Below are 22,887 nucleotides of genomic sequence, written 5' to 3'. Positions count from 1 at the left end.
TATGGCTTGCAGCTTTATTTAGAAAAAGCAGGAAGTTGATGTTACACCCTGGTGAAGTTGCTCTTCTCTTTATAAATATACCTTTAACCTGGATTGAGAAAGAAAGTAATGATATGTTCAGATTCCAGCAGAGCCCTTCCACATGCTCACTCAGACACAGGACAGGAAGGACATCATCTTAGAGATAGCACATACTGTATTAATAATAAAGAGAAATTAAGTTTGTGTGGATTCCTGCTCACGTCAGGGTGGATGAAACAAGCTGGCTGATAAATACACAAAAGGAGCAACAAGGAAAAGAGACATAGATTTGGCAGTAAATCATAGCAAGGCTTAGATCAAAAGTACAATCAATAGATTATGTAATGATATGTAATATTATATTATATTACTAGAACAGAATTTAGGTAAATATCCATGCTGACTCCCACTCCTCTCCAGACGGGGGCAGTAATGCACCGATCAGATGTTTGCTAACCTCCAGTGAACACAGAAGAAGCAGCCGTGTCCTTCACTCATCTTCCTCCCTCATGTGAGCGTCTGTCACCGGGAGACACTCACACATCAACCCGCCTCAGAGCCTCCGGTGACCCGCGTCCTCTGCCCCGGACCCCGCTGCTCCGCTGCGGCTACACACCTCCGCCATGTCCCGCAGGCCCCTGCTGCTCCTGCTGCGGAGCCTCGCCGCGGTCAGACCGGGGACGTTACCCGCAGCTGCGACGACCAGAGGCGGCTTCGCTCAGCAGAGAGCCCGGTCCTCGACGACCCGGAGCGGCTTCCTCCAGAGAGCGTGTCCGCTGCTGTGCGCGGTGAAGAGCAGTCAGCTCGGCCTCTGCTCCAAGGTGAGCACACGACCACTGGATATATACAATATATATAACTTTAATAAGTACTGAGCACAACTCAAGACAGGTGCTAGACTCTCTGAAGGACTCAAGTACACTTCTAAGGTACTGGAGTATTTGTATACATATAAATATATGAGCACAGTACCTCTGCTTGAGTATTTGTATCTAATAATAATACTTTAATAAAGTATAAATGCTATCAGGCTGAATATAGTTAACATAACACATGTGCCAAATACATCAGTTACTAAAGTACTTAAGTATGATGTACTTGTAGTTCACTTTAGTATTAGTATGTAATACTACTTTATACTTCTGCTTCACTACATATCAGATATAGAAACATTCATTTTGTACTTATTCTGTATATATATTTATAAGTTAGTATATATAAGTACATACAGTAGTGCAGTTTTGAGGTACGTATTTGTATATAATACTATTCCTCTATACATCTGCATGACTACACTTCAGATATAAATATTAGGATATAATACAGTATAGTAAGTAGTAGTGGTGTATATAAGTACAGTTTAATATGTGTGTGTGTGTGTGTGTGTGTGTGTGTGTGTGTGTGTGTACTTGTATGTGTATATTAGTGTACAGTAATATTTCTCCCCCCCAGGCTGGACCCCCGTGTGAGGACGAGTACCCCCCGCTGCCGGCCTACCAGAACATCTCTGAGCCGGAGAAGAAGGAGCTGTTCATCGTGCAGGTGAAGGGTCTCCCCTGGTCGTGCTCGGCTCAGGACCTCATGCACTTCTTCTCTGGTGAGACTTTCACCAGCTCATATGTTCGTCTGTCCTGTGTGGTGTGTTAGAATCCTCATGTATTTAAATCACGCTGCTGGTTTGATGTGCTGCAGAGTGCAGGATCCGGGACGGGCTGAAGGGGATCCACCTCACCGTGGACCGACTGGGGAGGTCGTCTGGACGAGCCTTCATCGAGTTGGAGCACGAAGAGGACGTGAACAAAGCTCTGGAGAAGCACCGGCAGTACCTCGGCCCGCGATACGTGGAAGGTTCGTCTCCTCGTGAGAAACCCGTCACGCTGAGGCTCAGAGGGTTTTTTAGAAATATCCTGAATAGGTTTACAAATCAGTGACAGTGAGTAGAGGACAAACCAGTTTAAATGATTCAGTCCTGCTCCGTGTGCGTCCGCAGTGTCCGAGGTGACGAACAGCGACGCTGAAGCCATCCTGAACAAGGCCGTCACGGCTCCGGCTGAAAGCTGGGTGGTGAAGCTGCGGGGCCTCCCCTTCTCCTGCTGCCAGGACGACATCGTCCAGTTCTTCTCAGGTAAACCACAGGACGGATGAATAGTTCTACTCACCTGCTGCTTTGTCAATCTCACTTTCAAACTTATTATAAACTAGAAGGTTGCTCGGAGAGTTTATACCTCTGCCGTCCGGCTAACGTTCTTTCTTAGCATTCTAAGAAAAGTGGAACAAATTATTCCAGGTTCTGCCCATTTACTCAGATCTGCTCCAAATATAATGGATCCTTCCTTCGTCCGACCGTCCACAAAATGTCAAAGAATGTGTTTCAGTAGTTTTTGAGTTTTTGCTGCTGAACGACAGACGCTGATGAAAACAGAAACCTCTGTGGCTCAACTAGTTTCAACTGTATTTTAAGAGCAGGAATAAATAAGCTCAGGATCTGTTTTTGATTTGCAGGTTTGGATATTGCGGAGAACGGCATCACGGTCGTCACAGACCACAGAGGAAGAAATTCTGGCGAGGCCTTTGTGCAGTTTGGCTCCCAGGAAGCAGCAGATGGCGCTCTGCAGAGGGACAGAGACGTCATAGGAAACAGGTACGACTCCGCACATACAACTGTTCCTGTTCACACTCCAGCTTCTCCTCTGCCCGAGGTCCTATTAGCTGACGTGTTGTTCATCCTGTCGTACGAGCAGATACATCGAGGTGTTTCCCAGCACGAGTGAGGAGATCCACTCGAGCTGGAGGAAGAAGAAGGGGATGAGTTCGGGCTCCGCTCAGAGCAGCGTTCAGCCGGGGAACAGGAACGTCTCCTCCGCACAGACCAACCACAGAACAGGTGACGAGACTCATTATTATTATTAAGAGACCGACTTGGTCCGTGTCCCCTCTGCTAACATGGAGGAGGCTCGGTCTCTGATCTAACATCACTGGAATCGTTTCCTCCTGATGTCACCTGACACCTCGTTTCTGCTCCGTCAGGTTCGCCACTGAGCTCCACGGCGCCGCTTCACTACATCCACATGCGAGGTCTTCCCTTCCAGGCGTCCGGAGAAGACATCGTGAAGGTAAAAACCAAGATGGAGACAGAAGAGATGTTGAAGCTGGATGTTTGTTTTTATTTTTAAATAATGCGTTTATTTGTTTTTCTCCTGCAGTTCTTCTCTCCTCTCGCCGTCTCTAAGATCCTGATCGAATGCGGCGCTGACGGCAGGCGGAACGGCGAGGCGGGCGTTTACTTCACCAGCCACCAGGACGCCGCCGCCGCCATGACCAGAGACAGACAGTACATAGGTGAGACCGAGCAGGTTAATGTTATTAGGCTGCAGATAAAAACACACAAAACATGAGAAATAAATACACAAACCTCACGTTTTAAATTTTACCCTTAAACAGACTAAATATATTTTTATTCATATATAAGTATATATTTTTGTCATTTATCATGTTCATTTAAACACAGGTCCAATTTCAGGTTACAAAGATTTATTTTGTCTGTTATTTACAAACTCAAAAATACAGTGAGTAATTCGTATTTATTGTGGTTTCAGTTATTAATTTACTTGTTGGTCTGTGTTATATTAGAACTAATCATTGTGTTGCTGTTTTAATATGATATACATGTATAACGTTATATTATAAAATGATCAACGCTGTTAGAACTTAACTTTTGAACTTTCTCTACTTTTCAGGGGAAAGATACGTTGAGTTGTTCCTGAACTCTGCATCAGATTCTAATGGGAGGTGAGAGACACTGATTTAATAATAATATTAATAATAATTAGAGATGCTGCACCCACACTACCTTCAGTCATAAATATTCAATATGTGCTACATTGTTAAAATGTTTAATTAGCAATCACAGGTTCATTTTAATGACAAAATGTTGAAATTATTCTAACTTAAGTTTAGTGGGTGAACTGGTTTCTATCATCTGTCAGTAATTTTTACATTTGAACTGAACGTGTGATTTAATATTTTCTCCTGCAGATGAACGATGACGACACCAACATCATCATTTACCGACACAACCCAAGATTGTTGCATTTATATTCCAGCCTGATCTGAAACAATAAACGAACCTGGTGTCAAAGAATCAAACCTGTCGTCATTTCACAGCAGAAGAATCACGATGGTTATAAATATCTATCTTATTTATTATTTAAACTACCAACATCAGCTCATGTAACTGCATCTACGACATAACTTGTGAAGATGAATTTCTTCAGGATCAGTTTTATTAAAGTAAATTCTTCTCTTAGCTTTAACATGAAGGTTTAAATTAACTTGGAGTCGTCATCAGTTAAAATAGAATAAAAGTTTATTGATCTCAGAAGCATTTCCACATGTTACTTCGCTCCAATGAGAGAAATCTACAGGTTTGTCTGGATCCAGCCTCTGACTCCTCCCCCTCATATGAACCAATAATACATAAAAACAGCTGATATGTTGATTTGTCCACTTCAAACCAGACGGGTGCTTTTTAAAAGTGCCCAGAAAAACTCAGAATGTCATTGGAACCCAAAAGCAGCAGATTCTACGAAACCTCAGTTAACGTCAGTGAAGAAACATTATACCCAGAATGATAAATGATAAATGATAAATCATAAACATATGATCTTCACCTCTGTGAACCTGAAGGAGTTATTTGACTTTTAGGGAAAGGATTTATTTGCTTTTTTGCCAAGACAGAAAACCCTCTTTTATCCATAGTGTAAATAAGTTGAGGAAAATTAACAATCAACATAAATCCTCAACCTGTCCCATGTAACATTTTGGTTTTTATGCAAAGCCAGTACAGCAAGACAGAGCCATGCTAGCTGTTCCCACCCGTTTCAAGTCTTTATGCTAAGCTAAGCTACTCGTCCGCAGACAGATGCCTCATATTTAAAACGTACAGACACGAGCGTGGAATCAATCTCCACCAGCTTCAGACTGAAAACATCAATACTGTGATAAAACACGATGATATTCTGTGTATTATTTAAATTTTGCATGGATTTAGCAAATTTTGCAAGATTCTAAACTCAATCGACTGAGTTAAATAAACATTTTCTGACAATTTCATATTGTGTAAAAGACTTTTTTACAAACAGTCTATTATTGACACGTTTAATATCTTTGTGTTTGGTCAAAAGTGTTTTATCTTCATCTGTACAGTCACATTTCATTAATCAGCACTTGCATCATATTCTGATGTTCATGATTAAATCTGATGTGTTGTGAAAATCCAGTTTTTCCTTTTGTATCTTTTAAAAATCAAGGTTAAAAATATTGTCAGTGGACCTTTTACTCATCAGTCCACTCAGTGGACACTGTGGACAGTCAGTTATTAAATGAGATGATTTTCATAATGTCCGACCACGTTCAGCTGAGTACGTGCAGGTTTCTATTTAAATAAAAAACACCACAGCAGCTCAACACCCGAGGTTTTATAACTACAACAGCATCTGATTTAAATAGAAACCTGCACAACTCTCCATGGCACATCTGGACACCGCTGGATTAAAAGTAATTAAAAGATTCCACAGAATTCAGGAGTGAAAAAGTGCATTTCTTTGCGGTGCCAGTTTCACACATCACTGCCTCTGGTGTCCCGCGTGTCCGAGTGCGTTCATGTTGGCGTGGAGGCGTACTGCTGCAGCAACAGGGAGTAGCAGGCGACGCACACCGTCTCGGGGAGGATGGAGGAAGGAAGCGGCAGCTCGTTGGACACGCAGCTCTCACAGAAGACGCCGCTGCAGTTCTTACACTGTATCTGGAGGAAGAAGAGAAACAAGGGTTTAACACCACAGCTACACTACAATTAATAAAAACACAATCTCTGACGATCAGGTAGAATCAGGCTGGTGCACGCGAGGCGACGCTCTAAAGTCGGAGCTCTGCTGAGCGATGTTCTCGTCGTACCTTTGTCTTCAGGAGGGAGTCGTCCTGCTCACACATCGTGCACACGGACGGCTCAGTGATCTCCACAAACAAATCGTCCTGCATTGAACAGTAACATGACATGGGTTTAACCAACTGTGGATATCTACTGTGTGTGAACACTAGCCTGCACTTCACTGTCAGTTCTGCAGATTGTTTGAAGAAACCTCCTCCTGCAGAGGATTTGTTGCTGTTGTGAGAGAATCTGCATTGTTCATGTGCGAGAGACAAACTGTGGAGAAAGTCTGGACCCAGATCTCCAGGGATCCTCCACAGGATATAAACTCTGACTTATGTTCAGAGGCAATGGGCTTTATGTAATAAATCAGGAGCTGTATTTATGGCCTGCACTTGATTTATTGGGAGTTGGTCAGGATGTTCGACAGCAACACAAACAATCTGAGGTTCAGGCAAGAAAAGTATTTTCAGTGAAGGTCTGAAAATGTTATTTTTATCAGAACAAGTTTATTAATCCTGTTCCACAAGATTGTTTATTCTGAGAACAACAACGTTTTAGAACATTTTAGGATGTTTCATTAATGTTCTCACTAAATATGTAAATTATCAACATTACCTCGATATAATTATAGAAAATTATGGAATTCAAATTACGTTTCCGTCAAAATATATCAATGGTTGCAAAGGAGTTGTATTTTAACCCAAATGAGAGATTTGGGAAATGGAAGCAGCAGCAGATTTTATTTTATGTTGAGTCGTCCATTATTTTTGTTGCCAGAAATCTTTGTGTATGAAAATGTTACAGGATTTAGTAACTAATAAACTCAATCATACACAGGTCTGTTGTAAAAAGCTAAGTTCTCACCTGTTCATCCTCGTGATGTGACAAAGACCTTAAAGAAGAAGAAGTGAGACAATTTAAAAAGTCGATACGTGTCCAGAACATGAAGGATCTTTGTGACACCGACTCTGATCCACTCACAAACTGGAGCTCAGACTGGTTCTGTCCTCGTGTCCAATGTGTAGCGGCTCGATGTCTCTTTTCCCTGACGGAGATTCTGGGAGCTGCTGCAGGAAAGAAATCGCAGATGATGTAAAAGAACTTTCCACTGGACTTGAAAGTAAAGATGAGCAGAGACGTACTTTGGATGTGTTCTCCGGGAGTCTCCTCTGCCTCGGAGGACTGGAAGGTCTGGGACCAGCGACGAGATGATGCTCGCTGCGCCGCTCTCGCTCTTTCCTCAGCTCATGATCCAGGGTTGACCTGAAACATCGAGATGAACCAAAGACAAAGCAGAGGACACAGATTTATACAAGCACAGAAGAGACATTATTATTATTATCAAGAGTCATCAGGAGGTGAAATATCCTCCACAAAACCTGACAGATCATTTAGTGCTGTCACATTATTTCTCTCAGGGATGAACAACAGCGCTTCACTACCGGATTAATCTATTTTCATTCATAAATTCTATTTGGTTTTACCCTGAAAAAGAAATCTAAGTAAAATGTGTGTATATAGCATATTATTATATACATACAGGTTATTCAATGTATAAAACAGAAGAGAAAAATGTAAAAATGGTCAAACATTATTAAACATACGAATGGAAATCTATAGTTTTTGCTTAATCCTGCTGACAATCAATCAAACAATCGGATGTGGATGGAAACAGGACGACCTCAGTGGATGTAACTGTGGAATTTAAAATCACTTGGTTTGAAAGCTCCTGTTTCCTCAGCGCTCACCTGTGCCTCCTCAGCTGCTCCACCTCCACCTGCAGACTCTCGATCTTGTCTCCAAACTCCTGCTTGAAGAGCCGGTTGGCCTCCAGAGCCAGGTCCCGCTCTCGCTCCGCCTGCTTGCATCTGGTTTGAGGTGAGCGCGTTAACACAAACTTATGATCAAACGAAAACTCAATGAAGAGAAACATGGTGGGAGAGAGATGACTTTAAAACTTAAATAACAAATAAAAAGAAAGAGGAGAAAACGTGAAACTAAAGCCAAAGAAGATGAAGCAGGCCGTGTTCGTTCATTGTTTTATTCGCCTAATGATTACTACAGTTTACACCAATGTTATGTTCACATACATTTCAAAATTAATTAATTAATTTTGCCCTTTTATTCTTACGATACATTTCTCCTGACCTGGCCTTCGACTCTTGTGGATCAACAAATGACAACTTAACTCTTTAAAACATCGGATTCGGTCTTTTCCTTGGTGTCACATATTGAACCACAGTCTCTGGTAGTGGGTGAATTCTTCTTAACGACATTACAGTCAGTCCACTAGACTCAAATATCCAGGATGTGTCCATTGGCACATTTATCATCATCATCGGTCCATCACGTGTTACAGCTGCTCTCAGTGGACGTTCAGACGCCGTGCCGGCTACTCTTCTTACCTTCGCCATTAAATGGGGGTGTTTTTTTTTTTTAATTTCTACCAAAGTAAAAGCAGAACTCTGATGTGGCGAACACACCAGTCGGAGAACACAAGGACTCGGGGGGGGGGGGCTGCTAAAAGGATCGATTCAGTCCACACTACTCAAAGCTGATGCTGGAGAGCCACTGAAGGAGGATGTGGCGAGATGGTTTAATTTTCAACGGAGGAGCATCGTACAGAAAAAAGATAACATCCTAGTTGGGTTATTTCTATAGAAGCCAGGGTTGTATGTTTATATGCAGATGTGAGGCCGCGGCTCGGAGCTACTGCTGCAGCTGGAGCAGCTTCCCCGCCGCAGAGTTCAGGTTCTTGGCCTGCTTCACCAAATGTTTCTCACTGATTCAAAAAAATAACATAAATGATGGGAAATAAATAATGATCGAGAACGTGAAGGAGAGACACAACAAACAGGAGAGTAAGAGATTGATGCAGTTTAGTGAAACCTTTAAAAACCTTCTGTGATATTTAGAATATGAATGATGGTGTTGAACTGGTCTCACCTGCTCTCCAGCTGTTTTACTGTCCCCGACATCTGGTTGATTTTCTCCTCCAGGCGAGAGATGACCTCACTCTTCTGTTTAGAGCTGGCCTCTGTGTTCTGAGGATTCATAATAACAAGTGGATGTTAATGGGACTTTTTCTTAAAGGAAAAAACAACAGTAAAAATAAATTAAAATTGATTCAATCAACAGTACGTAGATTTGTTTGTGGCCACGATTACAGAACACTGACCAACTCATAATGATGAATACTTTTCTTAAATGAGTAAAATCTTTAGTCCCTCCTGACTTTTCTCTCTCTCACAAACACACAGACACATGAACCCAGACTGGGTTAAAACAGCAGAACAAGCAGCCACAGGAGACACATCAGGACGAGTGTTAATACCAGGTGGGACCAGACAAACTTAGAGACACTTGTAAAACTTGTAAAATCTCTGAGGACAGATGTTAATATCGGGTGTGAACAGGGACAAAGTTTAACGGAGAAGCTGTGGATCTTGTTTGAGCTTTTCCTGAAGTCGAAGGACCGGAGACGAAACGTTACCTGCGACTTGTGGCTGAGCTGCTGGTTGATGGCACGAAGGTCCTCCAGCTGCTGTCTGAGATCCACCAGAGCGTCCTGCTTCTCACAGATGTCCTTCTCCAGCATCTTCATCGACAGCTCCATCTCCTGCTTCATCCCGATCTGCACCTCCAGCTCCTTCTCCACGTCCTGCAACACAGAGTCACAGCTTCAGACGCACTCGGAGCTCGCTCAGACTCTCAGAGGGAAAAACAAACGTCTTGGCTGAGCAGTGAAAGATTTAAGTGTCAGTTATATATTGTACAAATGTGTTAACTAACAGAACTCAGTCAAACACAGCTTCTGTCTAAATGCTGAGGTAAACACACACAGGTACTATACAACATACATTTGTGAACATTTAGCATTTTCCAGTGATATAAAGTGAATAATACAGTGACTGATTTGTGTAAAACCATAATCTGCATGTACCACAGACACTTGCTTTATTACTTTATAAGTACATATAAACTGTGACAGCAATTAAAGCGACACTTCAGTATAAAGGTCGGTTACATGACGCTACACAACCGTCAGCAAACGCACCAATCGAAGCACAGTTTCCTCTTTGAGCTGCTTGCGTGTTTCACCGAGCACTTGTCCATCCACTGCCGAGTCGCTTCTTAGAGCCTGAAGACAACAGGAACATGTTTAATGTTCGTTAGTGGAAAGAGAGGATCCTTGTTTCATGTTTTATCTCAATTAAAATAATGTGTTAAAATGTTTCCTTCACCTTTCTGGACTCCAGCTGATACGAGCTCTCCTCTTTTACTCTCTCCACATCCTCTTGTAGAGTGATGATCCTATTATTTGCCACGGCAAGCTGCGGAGACACAAGTCAACAGAACAGCTCGGTAAACAGAGAGAGTCCCTGCAGAAAGGAAGCAGAAATAAAAACATGTATAAGACTCACCTCCTCTGTGAGCTTCGTGTTGGACTTTTCCAGAGCGTCCACCTTGGCCTGGAGGTTATTTACTGACGCACTGAAAACAGACAGAAACGTCCCGTTAGAGGAAAGAGAGTAAAGATGGAGTGAAGATGGAGTAAAGATGGAGTGAAGAGAGACTGAGAGAAGAGAGTCGTTGCTCTGACGAACCTTAAATGTCTGTTCAGCTCCTCCACGTAATTCTTCTGATCGAGAATCGCTGTGATCTGACCGTCACTGAGGGAGCAGAGATGGAAGTAAAGATATCTTAGAATTAAAAATAATAACAAAACACAAAGTTAACTGTGAGTCACTCTGGTCTGAATTCATTTATAATACTTTCAACAATTTGGTGAAAGGTCAGGAGGCAGCGCTCACCCCTCTGCACTCTTACTGCTGTGTCCTCCATCTTTGAGGTACATTGAGAAATCGATCACTCCGACCTGTGGAGGTAATTTAACGAGAGAAAGAGAATCAATGACGACAGAAACCACACGACAGATATTATATAAAAGAACAAAACAGTGGAAAACAGATGTAACTTTGACCGTCTCAATCAAAACCGTAACAAAAGACCTAGTTTGGTGACGTGGTGAAGCAGCGAGGGATCATGGGAGTCGTAGTCTTCACCACCGTTACCGATTAACATCTACATGACACAAGTTACCAAATAAAACATCATTTTACCTTGAATAGAATTGTGGATTTCTCTGAGTTTGAACATTGTTGGAAACATTTAGGATAATGCGAGTATAACACAGGTATAATCATTTATTTAAAACCAGTGTTTACTTGAATTCTCCTGGACCACTTACTGAGTTTCTCACTCAAGTTTGAACGTCAAAACATTCTGAGCAAAAGTAAAAAGAAAGAACTGCTGCACCCCGTCTCGTTTATGAAGAACAATAAAAGTGTTTAAAGTTTAACCTTCACATAAAAATGAATGCCACCACATGAAGAGAGAATATTCCTCCTGCCTTCCTGTCACCAACGATCATAAACTGGGACCTTTGGGTTTCATCTCTTTCTCGTGTGGCGTCAGTGTGAGTGAATCACCTGCGAGTCCAGGTCCTCTCCCTTCATGCACAGATTGGCATCGATGACATTTAGTCCAACGAGCAGCCCAGCGATGACGGCTCCTTCCTCCTCCATCATCAGCGCGTTGGCCTCATAGAATTCACTACACACAGGAGACAAGCGTTTCAGCAGATTCAGCATTACATTTTAAACCTTTTAATAACATATAGAATTTAATTTATTCCCGTTTCACAGTCATACCGTCAGTGTGACACAGCAAATTCAAAAACAAAAAGACAACTGATTTACAGTATGAGAGGTTCATTCTGTGTTAAATCCACAGATTCCTCCAGTTTGATCAGAATGATTTACTTCATACTTCATGTCAATAATGTTAGTTTAACCAAACATCTGTGAAAAGTCTTCAGCATTAATCTTTGGCTTCTGAGATATGAATCTACAAAATGTTTTGGGGGATATTTCTTATGCCTCATTTTAAAATCAAGGTCATGCAAAGCTATTTTAAACTTAAAGCACTAAGAGCTGCAGAAATACCATTTGGTTTCTTTCTTTCTAAAAGTGCATCATGTGTTAACACACACCTGAGCAGGTCCTTTCTGTTGATGATGGTCTTCATGTAGTCTGAGAGCTTCTTCTGCATCAGAGCGAGTCGTAACCAGGCCCGACCTCTTCCTAGAGGAGTTCTGTCAACAAACAGAATATATATATATATATAAACTTCCTGGAAATTTAACGAAATATCGTAAACTGCAGCCAGAGTTAACTGCTGCCAAAAGAAATGCATGTGCGCCTAGATTTCGTGAAATGCATTAATAAAAACACTCAAATCTAAAACGTGACGGGGAGGATTCCGTCTGCCTCCTCCAGGGAAATGAAGACAGACTCACTTGAGGCCTGGCAGGTCTTTAACGCTGGCAGTGATCTCTCCGGCCTCAGGCGTCAGCTTCTCAACCAACTCCAACGCCCCCCAGAACGACTTGTTCTGCCCCAGGAAGGTCTTCTTAGCTGCCGGTTCACAGACAGTGAGAGGTTATTTTAAGGAATCAGGGTCACAGAGTCACGACACTCAAACTGTGACTGACTGACACAAACAACAGACATTTATCTGAACACATTCTAATAAAAATACAGTTTAAAATCACAATACAAAATCTTCTGACCATACGACAGGGTGACATGAACGTACTTTTCAGGCCGTGCTTCAGACAGTGCTCCATCACCACAAAGAACTGCTGCAGAGGTGCATAGTCAGAGTCGAGAGTGCGTCCCAGGTTCAGAGCAGATTCGATCAGGCCCTTGATGCTCAGTTTGGCCATGTTCATCAAGTTAAGCCTTTCAATCGCGATGGGATCCTTGGGATCTAAAAAGATGGACAAGACAAAACAGGACAGTGTCGTTAAAGTCCTCGTTTAATAATTTATATTGTTTATTTTCACGTCAGGACAAGACACAAAAAGAAACAGTCACAATTTTCAAACACAATTTATTTTACAATTCGATCTTAGACTAAAAGGTCTGTCTTTCCTCCCAAGGCCCTTTTTCTCTGGACATGAGAAACTTGTTGTTGCTCTTAATCTCCTGAACATCACAAAGTGACCTGATCTGGAAAATAAAACACGGATCCTCACAGTGACGACAGCAGCAGGAACGAGTCGGGAGCTAAACTTATCATCAGGAGCCGTCTGTTCAGATTGAGTCAGTTCTGTTTGAGTCAGTTCTGTTTTCTCCTTCAATACAAAAACACCAAATCTTTTCCAGGAAGTAAAAGTCAGGTTGTGTCGCTGGAAACGAAGGAAATCTTTGTTTCATTGTAAAAACCTGTTTCCTGCGAGACTATGAAACCGAAGACCGACTGTCCAGCTACAGTCAGCACTTCATGATCCATCTATACATGTAGAACTAATCCATTATTTACGTCAGTACATAACAGACACTCAGGCTTTTACTGCAGCAGTTTCACAGGGTTATAGTTTCCCTCAGCATCTCTTTACTTCACGTGATGGTCTTTGTTTGAAGATCTGACTTTCAACACAAACCTACTACAACCAGTTAAAGCAGATATGAGACAGTGTTGGTGCTGAAATGTGAATCAGGGCTGTTGTTTTAGTAGAAAAGCTTCACAGTATAATTTAAATACTCATGAAGTGTAATACTGTGATGACAGTTGACAGCTTGTTACTGACGGAACCACCTGACAGACTGATTACATCTCATTCAGTCCAAATCACAGACGTCTGACTGCGTCACATGATGTCCTGTAATAATAATAATATAATAAATCCTTCAGATTCTAGAAGTGAATTTCCAGTTTTATACAAACAGACATTTTCAAAATGATTTAATAATAATTCAGGACAGTAAAGTCAATGCTAGATGCTTCATTTTACATAGTCAATGTGTTTTTTGTCAGTGAGGTCTCAACGTCTTTCCATGTGCATTTTACATTGTATAGATCCTGTTTACATTAGAGGGCAATAAACCCACATCAATAATTAACTCAATATCAGTATTTGTCATTCTCTGACAGAATAGAAGAGTAAAGGAGATCAGATTTCTCCAGTTCCCCATCAGAGGTTAACTCCACTCGTGGAATCGTGGACTCTGCATTGAAATGAATAAACCTCCGTATCTGCCGGAGTGAAACGGACATTGTCAAGCGAAGAATAAAATATTGATCGTCCCTTTTAATAAACCCGGTCATCTGACGCACAACATTAGAGACTTTATCCTGCAGACAAACAACAGGATAAATGTCTCTGTAGGTGTCGGAGCTCCTGTGTAATATCATTACAATAGATCTCCTGCTCGGCTGGAGGGTGAAGTGCTGCGGTGCTGAATTTGCCAACTGGCCGAGGAAAAGTCTGAGCTGCCGACCTGCCTGGTCTGTGCCGAGAGAAGGCGTGGCAAGAGATGAGGAAGACTTCATCTCTGACAACAGACACAACATCATCTGTTGTGTAGAACGGACAAACCACAGAAACACAATAAATACTGTGGAGACATGCGTGTTTACAGCTGATTCATGCGTCACTTCCAGACCCGAATATCTGGATTCAACGTGAAGCAAACGTTGAAAGCGACAGAAACAACATGAAATCAGGTTTCTGTTGCAATTTCCAAGGATTTAAAAAATCCATCAAAATCCAGCTGTCGATTTGATTTGCTACAGGCAAATTAATTCTGGTGCCAAAACAACCTGCACTTCCGGGTTGATTCTCATCCCCGTCTTATTTCCTGGCAGCGTCTTCCTGCTGTGTGATCCTGCTCAGAGAAATCAAACAACCCCGCCCCCCCCCTTTGAAATCCACCATGACACAGCTCAAACAGGACACCACGGTCTACTGGGCTGAAACGTGCTGCGCCCGGAGACCTTGTGTACCACCACGCCCTAACAGACATCACACAAACTCCGACTGATGAGCTAATCTGTCACATTACCTTCATGGGCCGGCTCTGGGTCGGGGGTGAGCGAGATGTCGTTGAGCTCGCGAAGGCAGAGCCACTCGCCATCGACAGACACGCGGAAGTTGCAGAGATAAATGGTCTCGCGGGCGGCCTGGGTGATCTTGTCGGAGGTGGGAGTCGGGGTTTCGCCCTGGGGCGTCAGATCAGACATGATGACTCAGGCAAAACCAACGCCGCCGAGGGAAAAAGGCGTAATGGTTCCAGAAACCAGCGAAGGCCCCAAAAAAACAACAGCTCAGAGAGAGAGAGAAAGAAACCAGAGAGGATGAAAAGAGACTCGACACAAAGGAGAGAAAAGGCCAAGACGGGGGGGGAGGCTCGCAGCAGCGTTTAGCAGGTGGTAGAAAGGGTGATGCTTCTCCTCCTCTCTACGCCTGCATCCTTCTCTCCTCCTTGCTCCAACTGAGTTAATTACGCTGCCGGCTTGAGAAAGGCTGCCCCGTCCTCTCCTCCTCCTCCTCCACCTCCTCCTCCTCCTCCTCCTATTCGACCTCCGGTTATCCCCTTCTGTGCAGACGGGGGGGATTTAAAATGCAGGACAGCACCGTGCTGGAAATCACAGCCCTCCTCCGCTCAGCTCAACACCGCCTCACTCCGATTGGATTGCCTGGGCACCGCAGTGAATGCACTGGGTGGGTGTTGACCAAGATGGCTGACATCAGTGCTGGGTACAGCAACACACACTGTCACGTGAGCAGATGGTGCATGCGTAAAAAAAGGAAAAGTGGGGGGTCCCCAGAGTGCTCAGGCAGAGCTAATGATGCAGCAGAGAACTCATCCGTCTCTCAAGCATCAACAGCCTGACCTGAAACTGAGGCCTGTTCTTTGATGATGACAATCATTGAACTGCTCCGTCATGTGAAGCCAAACCTTAGACTGGACGAGTCAAAACCTCCACTAAGTGAAGCCACAGCATCTTGATCGCCCCCTGGTGGCCGGCAGCAGGATAGATCGTTAACCCTGCCTTCTCCATGTTAGCAGATGGGACATTGGCTTCACAACTAGGGCTCAGGAATATTACCTCCATCAAGGATGTTATGTTTTTGTCTACACTTGTTTGTTTCTTCGTTTTTCTGTTTGTTAGCGGGATAACGCAAAAACTGTTTTTATGAAAGGGGTGTGGCCACTGTACGGTAACAATTAAAGTGAGAAACCTGTAACGACCTCTGATGTGTAGCAGAGAAACACAATGTTCACTATAAGGCTTGCTCTAGTTTAACAAGGCAACTGTTGGGCATTAGCTAAGTAAAAGCTCTACTGAATGTGATTCTATTTTTATTATATACAAGTTATTGATGTATATACTGTATTCATTACTGAGGCTTTTACTTTGTACAGGATTTGTGTTTTCTTGACGTCTTGGAATGTTTGGTTTATATTCTATATGAACTATGTTGTAAATGAGGTCACTTCCTTCGTGTATTGCTGAGTTAAAATAACAATTCCATGAATTATGATGAGCCAGTAGATGTGACAGCGGTGTAAAGTTAATCACAAGTTGTAAGAGTCATTAACCAGCCATAATTAGTACTTTCTGTCCAGTTAAAGCAGTGAATAACTGACATAACTCATGTTTGGTGGGATAGAGTGAAATGTGGGTGACAGACACAACAATTATCACCACAGACACAACAATTATCACCACAGACACATGGAGCTCAGAGCTAAACCAGCGGCAGCAGAGTTACTGTCAAGACAACACAGAGAAGAACCAACCTCTTCACATCTGTATAAACCAGTGATATTGTATTTGTTCATCTGTTGTGCTTGTGGTTTTCTACTTTTCTCTCAATTAGAAGCACATCGAGTTTCTGCTCATGAAATGTTCTATATAATACATTTGCCATTACTGTTAAATTATTTCACATGTACACCTCTTATTGTGATGATTCACCCATATGTACGTGTGTGTGTGTGTGTGTCTTTCTGCTGTAACAAGTGAAAGTGGATCAATAAAGTTTTATCTAATCATGAACCACCCACAGCTTGTTAGCTTGTTTACAGCTTGTTAGCTTGTTTACAGCTTGTTTACAGCTTGTTTACAGCTTGTTTACAGCCGTGTCAGCTGACGGACGTGACACATTAAATTAGGTTTTTGAGGTTTTAATCAGTTTGAGATAATCTGTGACTTGTTTTAACTTCAGAACTCAGGAGAATCCAAAGTTAGCTAACTCCTCCAACAAGCTAGATGCTAACAGCAGGTACTTTAGTGTAGTTGTGTACTTTAAGTTTAATTAAGATGCTAACAGCAGGTACTTAAGTGTACTTATGTACTTTATGTATTTTAAGATGCTAACAGCAGGTACTTTAGTGCAGTTGTGTACTTTATGTATTTTAAGATGCTAACAGCAGGTACTTTAGTGTTGTTGTGTACTTTCAGTTTATTTAAGATGCTAACAGCAGGTACTTTAGTGTAGTTGTGTACTTTCAGTTTATTTAAGATGCTAACAGCAGGTACTTAAGTGTAGTTGTATACTTTAAGTTTAATTAAGATGCTAACAGCAGGTACTTAAGTGTACTTATGTACTTTAAGTATTTTTAGATGCTAACAGAGCTCAGTGTTGTTAGCTTCTTTATCCCTAATGTTTGCTGATGGAAGTTATTAAGTTGTCTTACTCTTGTTCCTTCGCTTGGACTCGATCCTCTCGATCTGGAAGTCGTAGTGTCGCAGCGGAGCCGGGGACCCGGAGCCCGGCTTCCCGAACCGGACGTTAGCGGAGCTCAGAGCCTCCCTGAAATAAATCACCGAGGTCGGGGACAGAGTCTCGTCCGGGCTGTCAGCGTGTCCGTTCCCGTCCGAGGAGGTCCGTCTGCCCGGCCCGTGCGGAGCCTCGGGCGGTGCATCCTGCTCCGCCATCCTCCTCCTGCTCCCCCGGTCAGACCCGCTTCATGTGCCCGGCGGCCGGGCGGGGACTGCGGGGCAGCGCTCAGCTAGCTGCGGTTAGCCTGTGGGGCTACACCCGCAGAGGTTAGCAACACAACCGGCAGGCCGCTCCGGGGGATCAGTCCGGGATCAGTCCGGGTTCCGTCCGGGTTCAGTCCGCTCGTCCCGTCCTCCGCCGCCGCCTCCTGACCCGGAAATAACTCGGAATTAGCATTTTGTTCAAACTGTTTAATTTCGCGAGAGTTTCAGTGCTCACGTGACCAGAGACAGTGCACGTGAGCGGAGATGTGTCGCGAGCAGTAGATCCCTGACCGCAGAGCTCCCATGATGCCTTGCGGTGGGGTTCAGAGACTCGGAGCACTTGTGCCTCTTCCGCTTTCAGACTCTCTGAACTGTTTACATCGAGTGTGAACACTGAGAAACAGCGCAGCCTGCAGGACAATAACACAACTACAGCTTAACGACGATACAATGATATTATGGAAAAATGTTGACTGAGTAATAATAATAATAATAATAATAATAATAATAATAACACAATACATTCCTCATCAATACATAGATATAGCAGCTAGAGTACTACTTCTTATTGGTTGGTTTAATAATTACAACAAAAAACGATCTATCAATCTATCTTAGTACTTTCAATATCATTATAATATATCTCTATAGGCAGAGAGAACTTTGCCACACATGTAATACCCTAATAGACAACAGGGGGCGCTAACAGTTAACAGGCTCCAGAGCACATCACGTGACATTTTACTGAATCTTTATCCTGAGCAGACAAAACAAGTCTGAGAAAGTTAAACAATAAATAACACACACACACACACACACACACACACACACACACACACACACACACACACACACACACACACACACACACACACACACACACACACACACACACACACACACACACACATGTATGATGAAGGGATTCACCAGCTCCCGGTCACACATTAACAGAAACATGAGCAGCAGCAGGTCAGTGAGTCGCTCCACAGATCCAGAGGAATGCTGACGGCTCCGTTCACCTCGAGCATCTGAACAAGAAACACTCGTCAGCTGGACGATCAAACACTCCAACACTCAAACACTCAAACCCTCAAACACTCAAACACTCAGACACAACAGATTCATCTGACTTCGTCCTTCAGATGCTTTTCTGGTTCATTATTTACATTTGAGCCATGAAGCCAACATGACTCCAGGAGCCAGAGGTCACTTCACCTCTTAGACGGAAACATCTGAAGAACTGAAGTCGATTCATCACAGCAGAAGATGAACCTTTAATTTAACGCTTCATCACTCGACACTTTAACAGATGAAGTCGTTAAAATCCAAAGTCTCAGTGATTCATCCTGTGGTGAAAGTTTGTTCTTTGAGGATCTGGATCATTTTCGAGTGGTTTCCAACAAACAAACAATATAAACAACATGAATAAAGATCGTATGAAAAACAACAATATACATTTCAACAAAAACACTGAAACTACACAAACGTCAGAATGATGAGTGCAATGCTGAACAGAACCAGTAGATGGCCACAGAGAGGCCCTCAGCACAAATATAACAGATAATTATATATAACATTTAAAGTTATAGCATCTATTATATGAACTGACATTAAACCTGTTGCAGGAATCCACGCTGCTCATCCCCTGACTTCTCCTCTGGCGCCACCAGGAGGTGGACGTTTGTGGTTTTGTGTGAAATCTCATGACAAAAATTAAATGGATTGTCATGAAGTTTTGTCTGTGACGCCCCCTTCAGGACGACTCGTAATAACTTTAATGATCCCTGACTTTTCATTTTCTGGTGCCATTATTAGGTAAACAAGTATATATCGTACATATCGCCACCTGGTGGTTTGCTGCTGTATGGCTCATAACCTACACGTCACATAATTCTTTCCCAATGATAGTTTTGTCAGTTTAGTTCTTATCTCACTGATGTTTGTTCGAGTGTTTCTGATCCGTTTGGTTTTCATCAGTTACCTGATATAAAAATGCTCTGTGACATCATGATTGACAGCTGAGGCTGACTCCTGATTGGTCGGATACGGCTCATTGATCCGGTTTAAGTCAACAGTTAATTCATTAGTAAAACTGACTGGAAAGTGACATTGAGAATAACCTGATTGAACAAACATGGTGGAACTCTTCAGCTGCTTTAACAGGATTTAACTGAATCACTAAACAAATGCACATCACGTGGGTTTGGAGAGTTTCTGAGAAAAAGGATGAGGTGTAGTTCCTGGAACAATTTCACATGAAACCCAGTGGAAACCAGCAGCACCAGTACAGGAACACGGTGAAGAAACAAAGTGCAAAGCTCCAACAGGCCGAGGAAATTCCTCCAGAATCCTCCTCAGAACCAGGTCCAACACGTTAAAGGCGTCACGCTTCAGAGACGGACTTTAGAATAAATCTGAGGAAGATGTGAAACGAAGATGTAGCCGGTCCCTTGATGTTGTTCGGTCTTGCCCCCCCCCCCCTCCACGTACATGATGGAAAAACATGGAAGTGCTGACATGCTTGAGGTTGTAAATGTGTAAAACAGCAGCTGTTTTGCATTATACACTCGTGTATGAGGGACAATCCGCTCTCACACTCACTTGTCTCAGATATGTCGTACTGATGTTAGCCTTAACAATATTTTGTGTTTTGAATAAAAACATTAAACATTGTTTTGAGAACAAATTTCAACTTGTGGAAAATTTAAGTGGTTTTGGTGACGGCCCAAGATGGAAAATCTCACTTTTCACTGTGTGGTCAGGTTAAAGTGTCGTCGATGATCATGAAACAATGAATTCAATAAATCCTTTGTCCTTATTTATGAAGTACAGACCAGGTACTTTAACTGCACTTATCATTATCATCATTATATCTGATGTGTTTTTCCTCTAAACTTAATTATTTACACCATAAATAACCTCACACTTACTTTACATCACGAATATAACAAACTCTCCTATAATCACATAAGAAAACATAATATTTGCTTATTATCCCTTTATATTTATCATCTTTCTGAGACAATACATTTCTGCATTTATTAAAATGAACAAATCTACTAACTTTGTAAATATCAAAATGTCCCAAACTTAAAAATGTAGGTTCTTTTGAGACATAAATGTACAAAAAGACAAGTAACATCTGTAAAGTGTCTGTGATTGTCTTTCCTTGTTGAAAGTGCAATATGAGTTTTTAAGAAGTATATAAATGATGAATTATTAAAAGAGAATGAAACCTCCCGAACACCTCGGCTCAGAAACCCTCTGGGTTCAGACAGTTCAGACGAACAAGGTCTCAGTCAGTAAATTCCCGTGATATCACAAGTCTCTCTCTTTGTTTTGGCAATAACCACGACTTTCCAAAAAGTATCAGGTGTCCGAGCGACTCTTCCACCTGAAACATTTAACATGTCTGGCAAATAACGTTTTACCTGGATTCTCATATGAATTTAATGATACGCTCCCGTTACCGAGTATGATTTACATTTTAAACATCCGAGCTGCCCTCGCTCTGTTCGAAGAGAAACTGTTTCATCTACTGTGTTTATTATTATTTACTTTGGCTCTTTTCACTGTTTCACTGTTTCTCATTTGTGTTTCCTTTGAATGTTTTCTTTTCTGTACTCAGTCATATTTTAAATGAGGTGTCTGTAACTCTGTGTGGTCCAGAGTTAAAATAAGTGAATGAATGAATAATCTCACATGAGCTCGGTGCAGAAGGTGACGCAGGAAACAAGGTGAGTCTGTTGACTCTGTCTGAACCGTGTACTTTCTAGATTAAAATGTCATGTCAAGTTAAAATCTGACTAATCTGAACTTAATTTAACTTTAAAATGTTCCACCTTTTATCCAAAGTGATTTAGAATCAAAGTAAAACTTCAGTTCAGTGAACTTTGTTCTGACATCGTTCACTCTGGTCTCTTTTTTATTTTTTATCCAATTATTATTTTATTGGCTCCACTTTCTCTACTTATATAATAATAATAAAAATAATAATCTTTATTCATATGGCACCTTTCATACAAGAACTGCAGCTCAAAGTGCTTTACACACAATTCAGATTCTTTCTGTTTCTCTTAGATCCAGAAATCCTGTGTCAGCTGGAGAAGAAACTGAATAACAAGCAACGAAGGTATTTTAATGGACTTGAGACTTGATTCATATTTGTCCAGTCACGTCTCCGACAGTGAAAGATCCTGAAAAGTTCAAATCAGAGCGTAAAAGCCAATTTACTGTCAAAGCTCTTTTCCTTTTGAACTAGAAGATTTCTATAAAAATCCTGTAAACAGAAAGTCAGAAAGCTCGGAGGTGATTTGAGGCTTTGAGTGAATAAATCCTCCAGGATTCTGATCTAAGGAAACACGAGAGGACGGACGTCAGATCACAAGTGGACGAAAAACCTCGTGGATTTGTTTTATTGGAATTTGAAAACGTGTGTTTGGTCTTTTCTGTGTAAATATTTCTGATCTGTGATTTTCAAGGTGAAACACAGAAGATGGAGACTCAGTCATTTAACAAATATCTGAAAGTAAACTGATGATTTATCTAAACATGTGTTTAATTGATTGCTGTTAATCTTTGTGCTGATCCAACAGGCCTCTGGCAGTGTCACGTTGCCTCCAGCAGATGGCGCTGTAGATCCAGAGTACTGTCATTCACAGTTGAAATAAATAAAAAATCCCACATGAATAATAATCCTGTTGTACTTTTTATTTCTCTGTAGATTGATTTAGAACCAAAGGGTTTTCAGTTTTAATGCTGCTCATGCAAACAGGAATATATAAACACAGATTTGTTTGATTGTGGTTTCACAGATCAGGTTTCACATCTGTTTCCAAAACCTCTGGAGACTTTGTTCAGTATGAATCAATCATAAAGATCCAGAAACTAACATTTCTCTGATTGAACTTCACTTTTCTTTTTACTCCAGGTTTCAGTCTTTTCCACAGATTCCTGTTGAGCTGCGCGTAAAAGCTTTGGCACCGCTGCATGCCGCCATGACGCGGTCCGACTGGAGGGGCAGAAACAGAAAGTGTTGACCCCCCCCCCCCCACCCCCCGGAGGAGTGGCGTTGACAGAAGGATGGTCCC

The 22,887-nt window shown here is 42.1% G+C and overlaps 2 protein-coding genes across 8 annotated transcripts; one reads left to right on the top strand and one right to left on the bottom strand.

Moving 5' to 3' along the window:
- The first annotated feature begins 489 nt into the window (after positions 1-489).
- On the top strand, positions 490-4,162 carry grsf1 (G-rich RNA sequence binding factor 1). The gene is made up of 10 exons (XM_035165324.1): positions 490-842; positions 1,474-1,618; positions 1,714-1,869; positions 2,012-2,146; positions 2,524-2,662; positions 2,763-2,905; positions 3,049-3,134; positions 3,225-3,360; positions 3,759-3,810; positions 4,057-4,162. Exons 1-10 carry the CDS (start codon positions 645-647, stop codon positions 4,058-4,060), a joined length of 1,194 nt encoding a protein of 397 aa, XP_035021215.1. The 5' UTR covers positions 490-644; the 3' UTR covers positions 4,061-4,162.
- A 207-nt stretch (positions 4,163-4,369) lies between these two features.
- On the bottom strand, positions 4,370-18,035 carry rufy3 (RUN and FYVE domain containing 3). Of its 7 annotated transcripts, none has more exons than XM_035165260.2 (18): positions 17,506-18,035; positions 12,611-12,784; positions 12,312-12,429; positions 12,006-12,107; positions 11,443-11,566; positions 10,765-10,829; positions 10,558-10,653; positions 10,375-10,444; positions 10,195-10,284; positions 10,008-10,091; positions 9,444-9,611; positions 8,897-8,994; positions 7,699-7,818; positions 7,093-7,213; positions 6,932-7,014; positions 6,815-6,842; positions 5,974-6,051; positions 4,370-5,824 (listed from the first exon to the last, which is right to left on the bottom strand). In XM_035165260.2, exons 1-18 carry the CDS (start codon positions 17,744-17,746, stop codon positions 5,681-5,683), a joined length of 2,004 nt encoding a protein of 667 aa, XP_035021151.2. In that variant the 5' UTR covers positions 17,747-18,035; the 3' UTR covers positions 4,370-5,680. The 7 variants fall into 7 exon arrangements, with proteins under 7 accessions (XP_035021151.2, XP_035021150.2, XP_035021152.2 ...); XM_035165259.2 differs by having other exon boundaries at positions 6,932-7,017; positions 17,506-18,034; XM_035165261.2 differs by having other exon boundaries at positions 6,932-7,017; positions 10,558-10,623; positions 17,506-18,032.
- Between the last annotated feature and the right edge of the window lie 4,852 nt (positions 18,036-22,887).

The sequence above is a fragment of the Hippoglossus stenolepis genome, chromosome 9 (genome assembly GCF_022539355.2).
Source record: "Hippoglossus stenolepis isolate QCI-W04-F060 chromosome 9, HSTE1.2, whole genome shotgun sequence".
NCBI classification, from domain to species: Eukaryota; Metazoa; Chordata; class Actinopteri; order Pleuronectiformes; family Pleuronectidae; genus Hippoglossus; species Hippoglossus stenolepis.
This window is presented reverse-complemented; position numbering and strand designations above follow the sequence as displayed.

Coding starts and splice junctions, on each gene's coding strand:
- rufy3 (XM_035165259.2), bottom strand. CDS start 17,746: ATGGCGGAGCAGGATGCACCGCCCGAGGCTCCGCACGGGCCGGGCAGA. Junction 10,654..10,764: donor AGCAGTAAGAGTGCAGAGGG/GTGAGCGCTGCC, acceptor TTTAATTCTAAG/ATATCTTTACTTCCATCTCT. Junction 10,092..10,194: donor ATCAGCTGGAGTCCAGAAAG/GTGAAGGAAACA, acceptor TGTTGTCTTCAG/GCTCTAAGAAGCGACTCGGC.
- grsf1 (XM_035165324.1), top strand. CDS start 645: ATGTCCCGCAGGCCCCTGCTGCTCCTGCTGCGGAGCCTCGCCGCGGTC. Junction 1,870..2,011: donor CGGCCCGCGATACGTGGAAG/GTTCGTCTCCTC, acceptor GTGCGTCCGCAG/TGTCCGAGGTGACGAACAGC. Junction 2,147..2,523: donor CATCGTCCAGTTCTTCTCAG/GTAAACCACAGG, acceptor TTTGATTTGCAG/GTTTGGATATTGCGGAGAAC.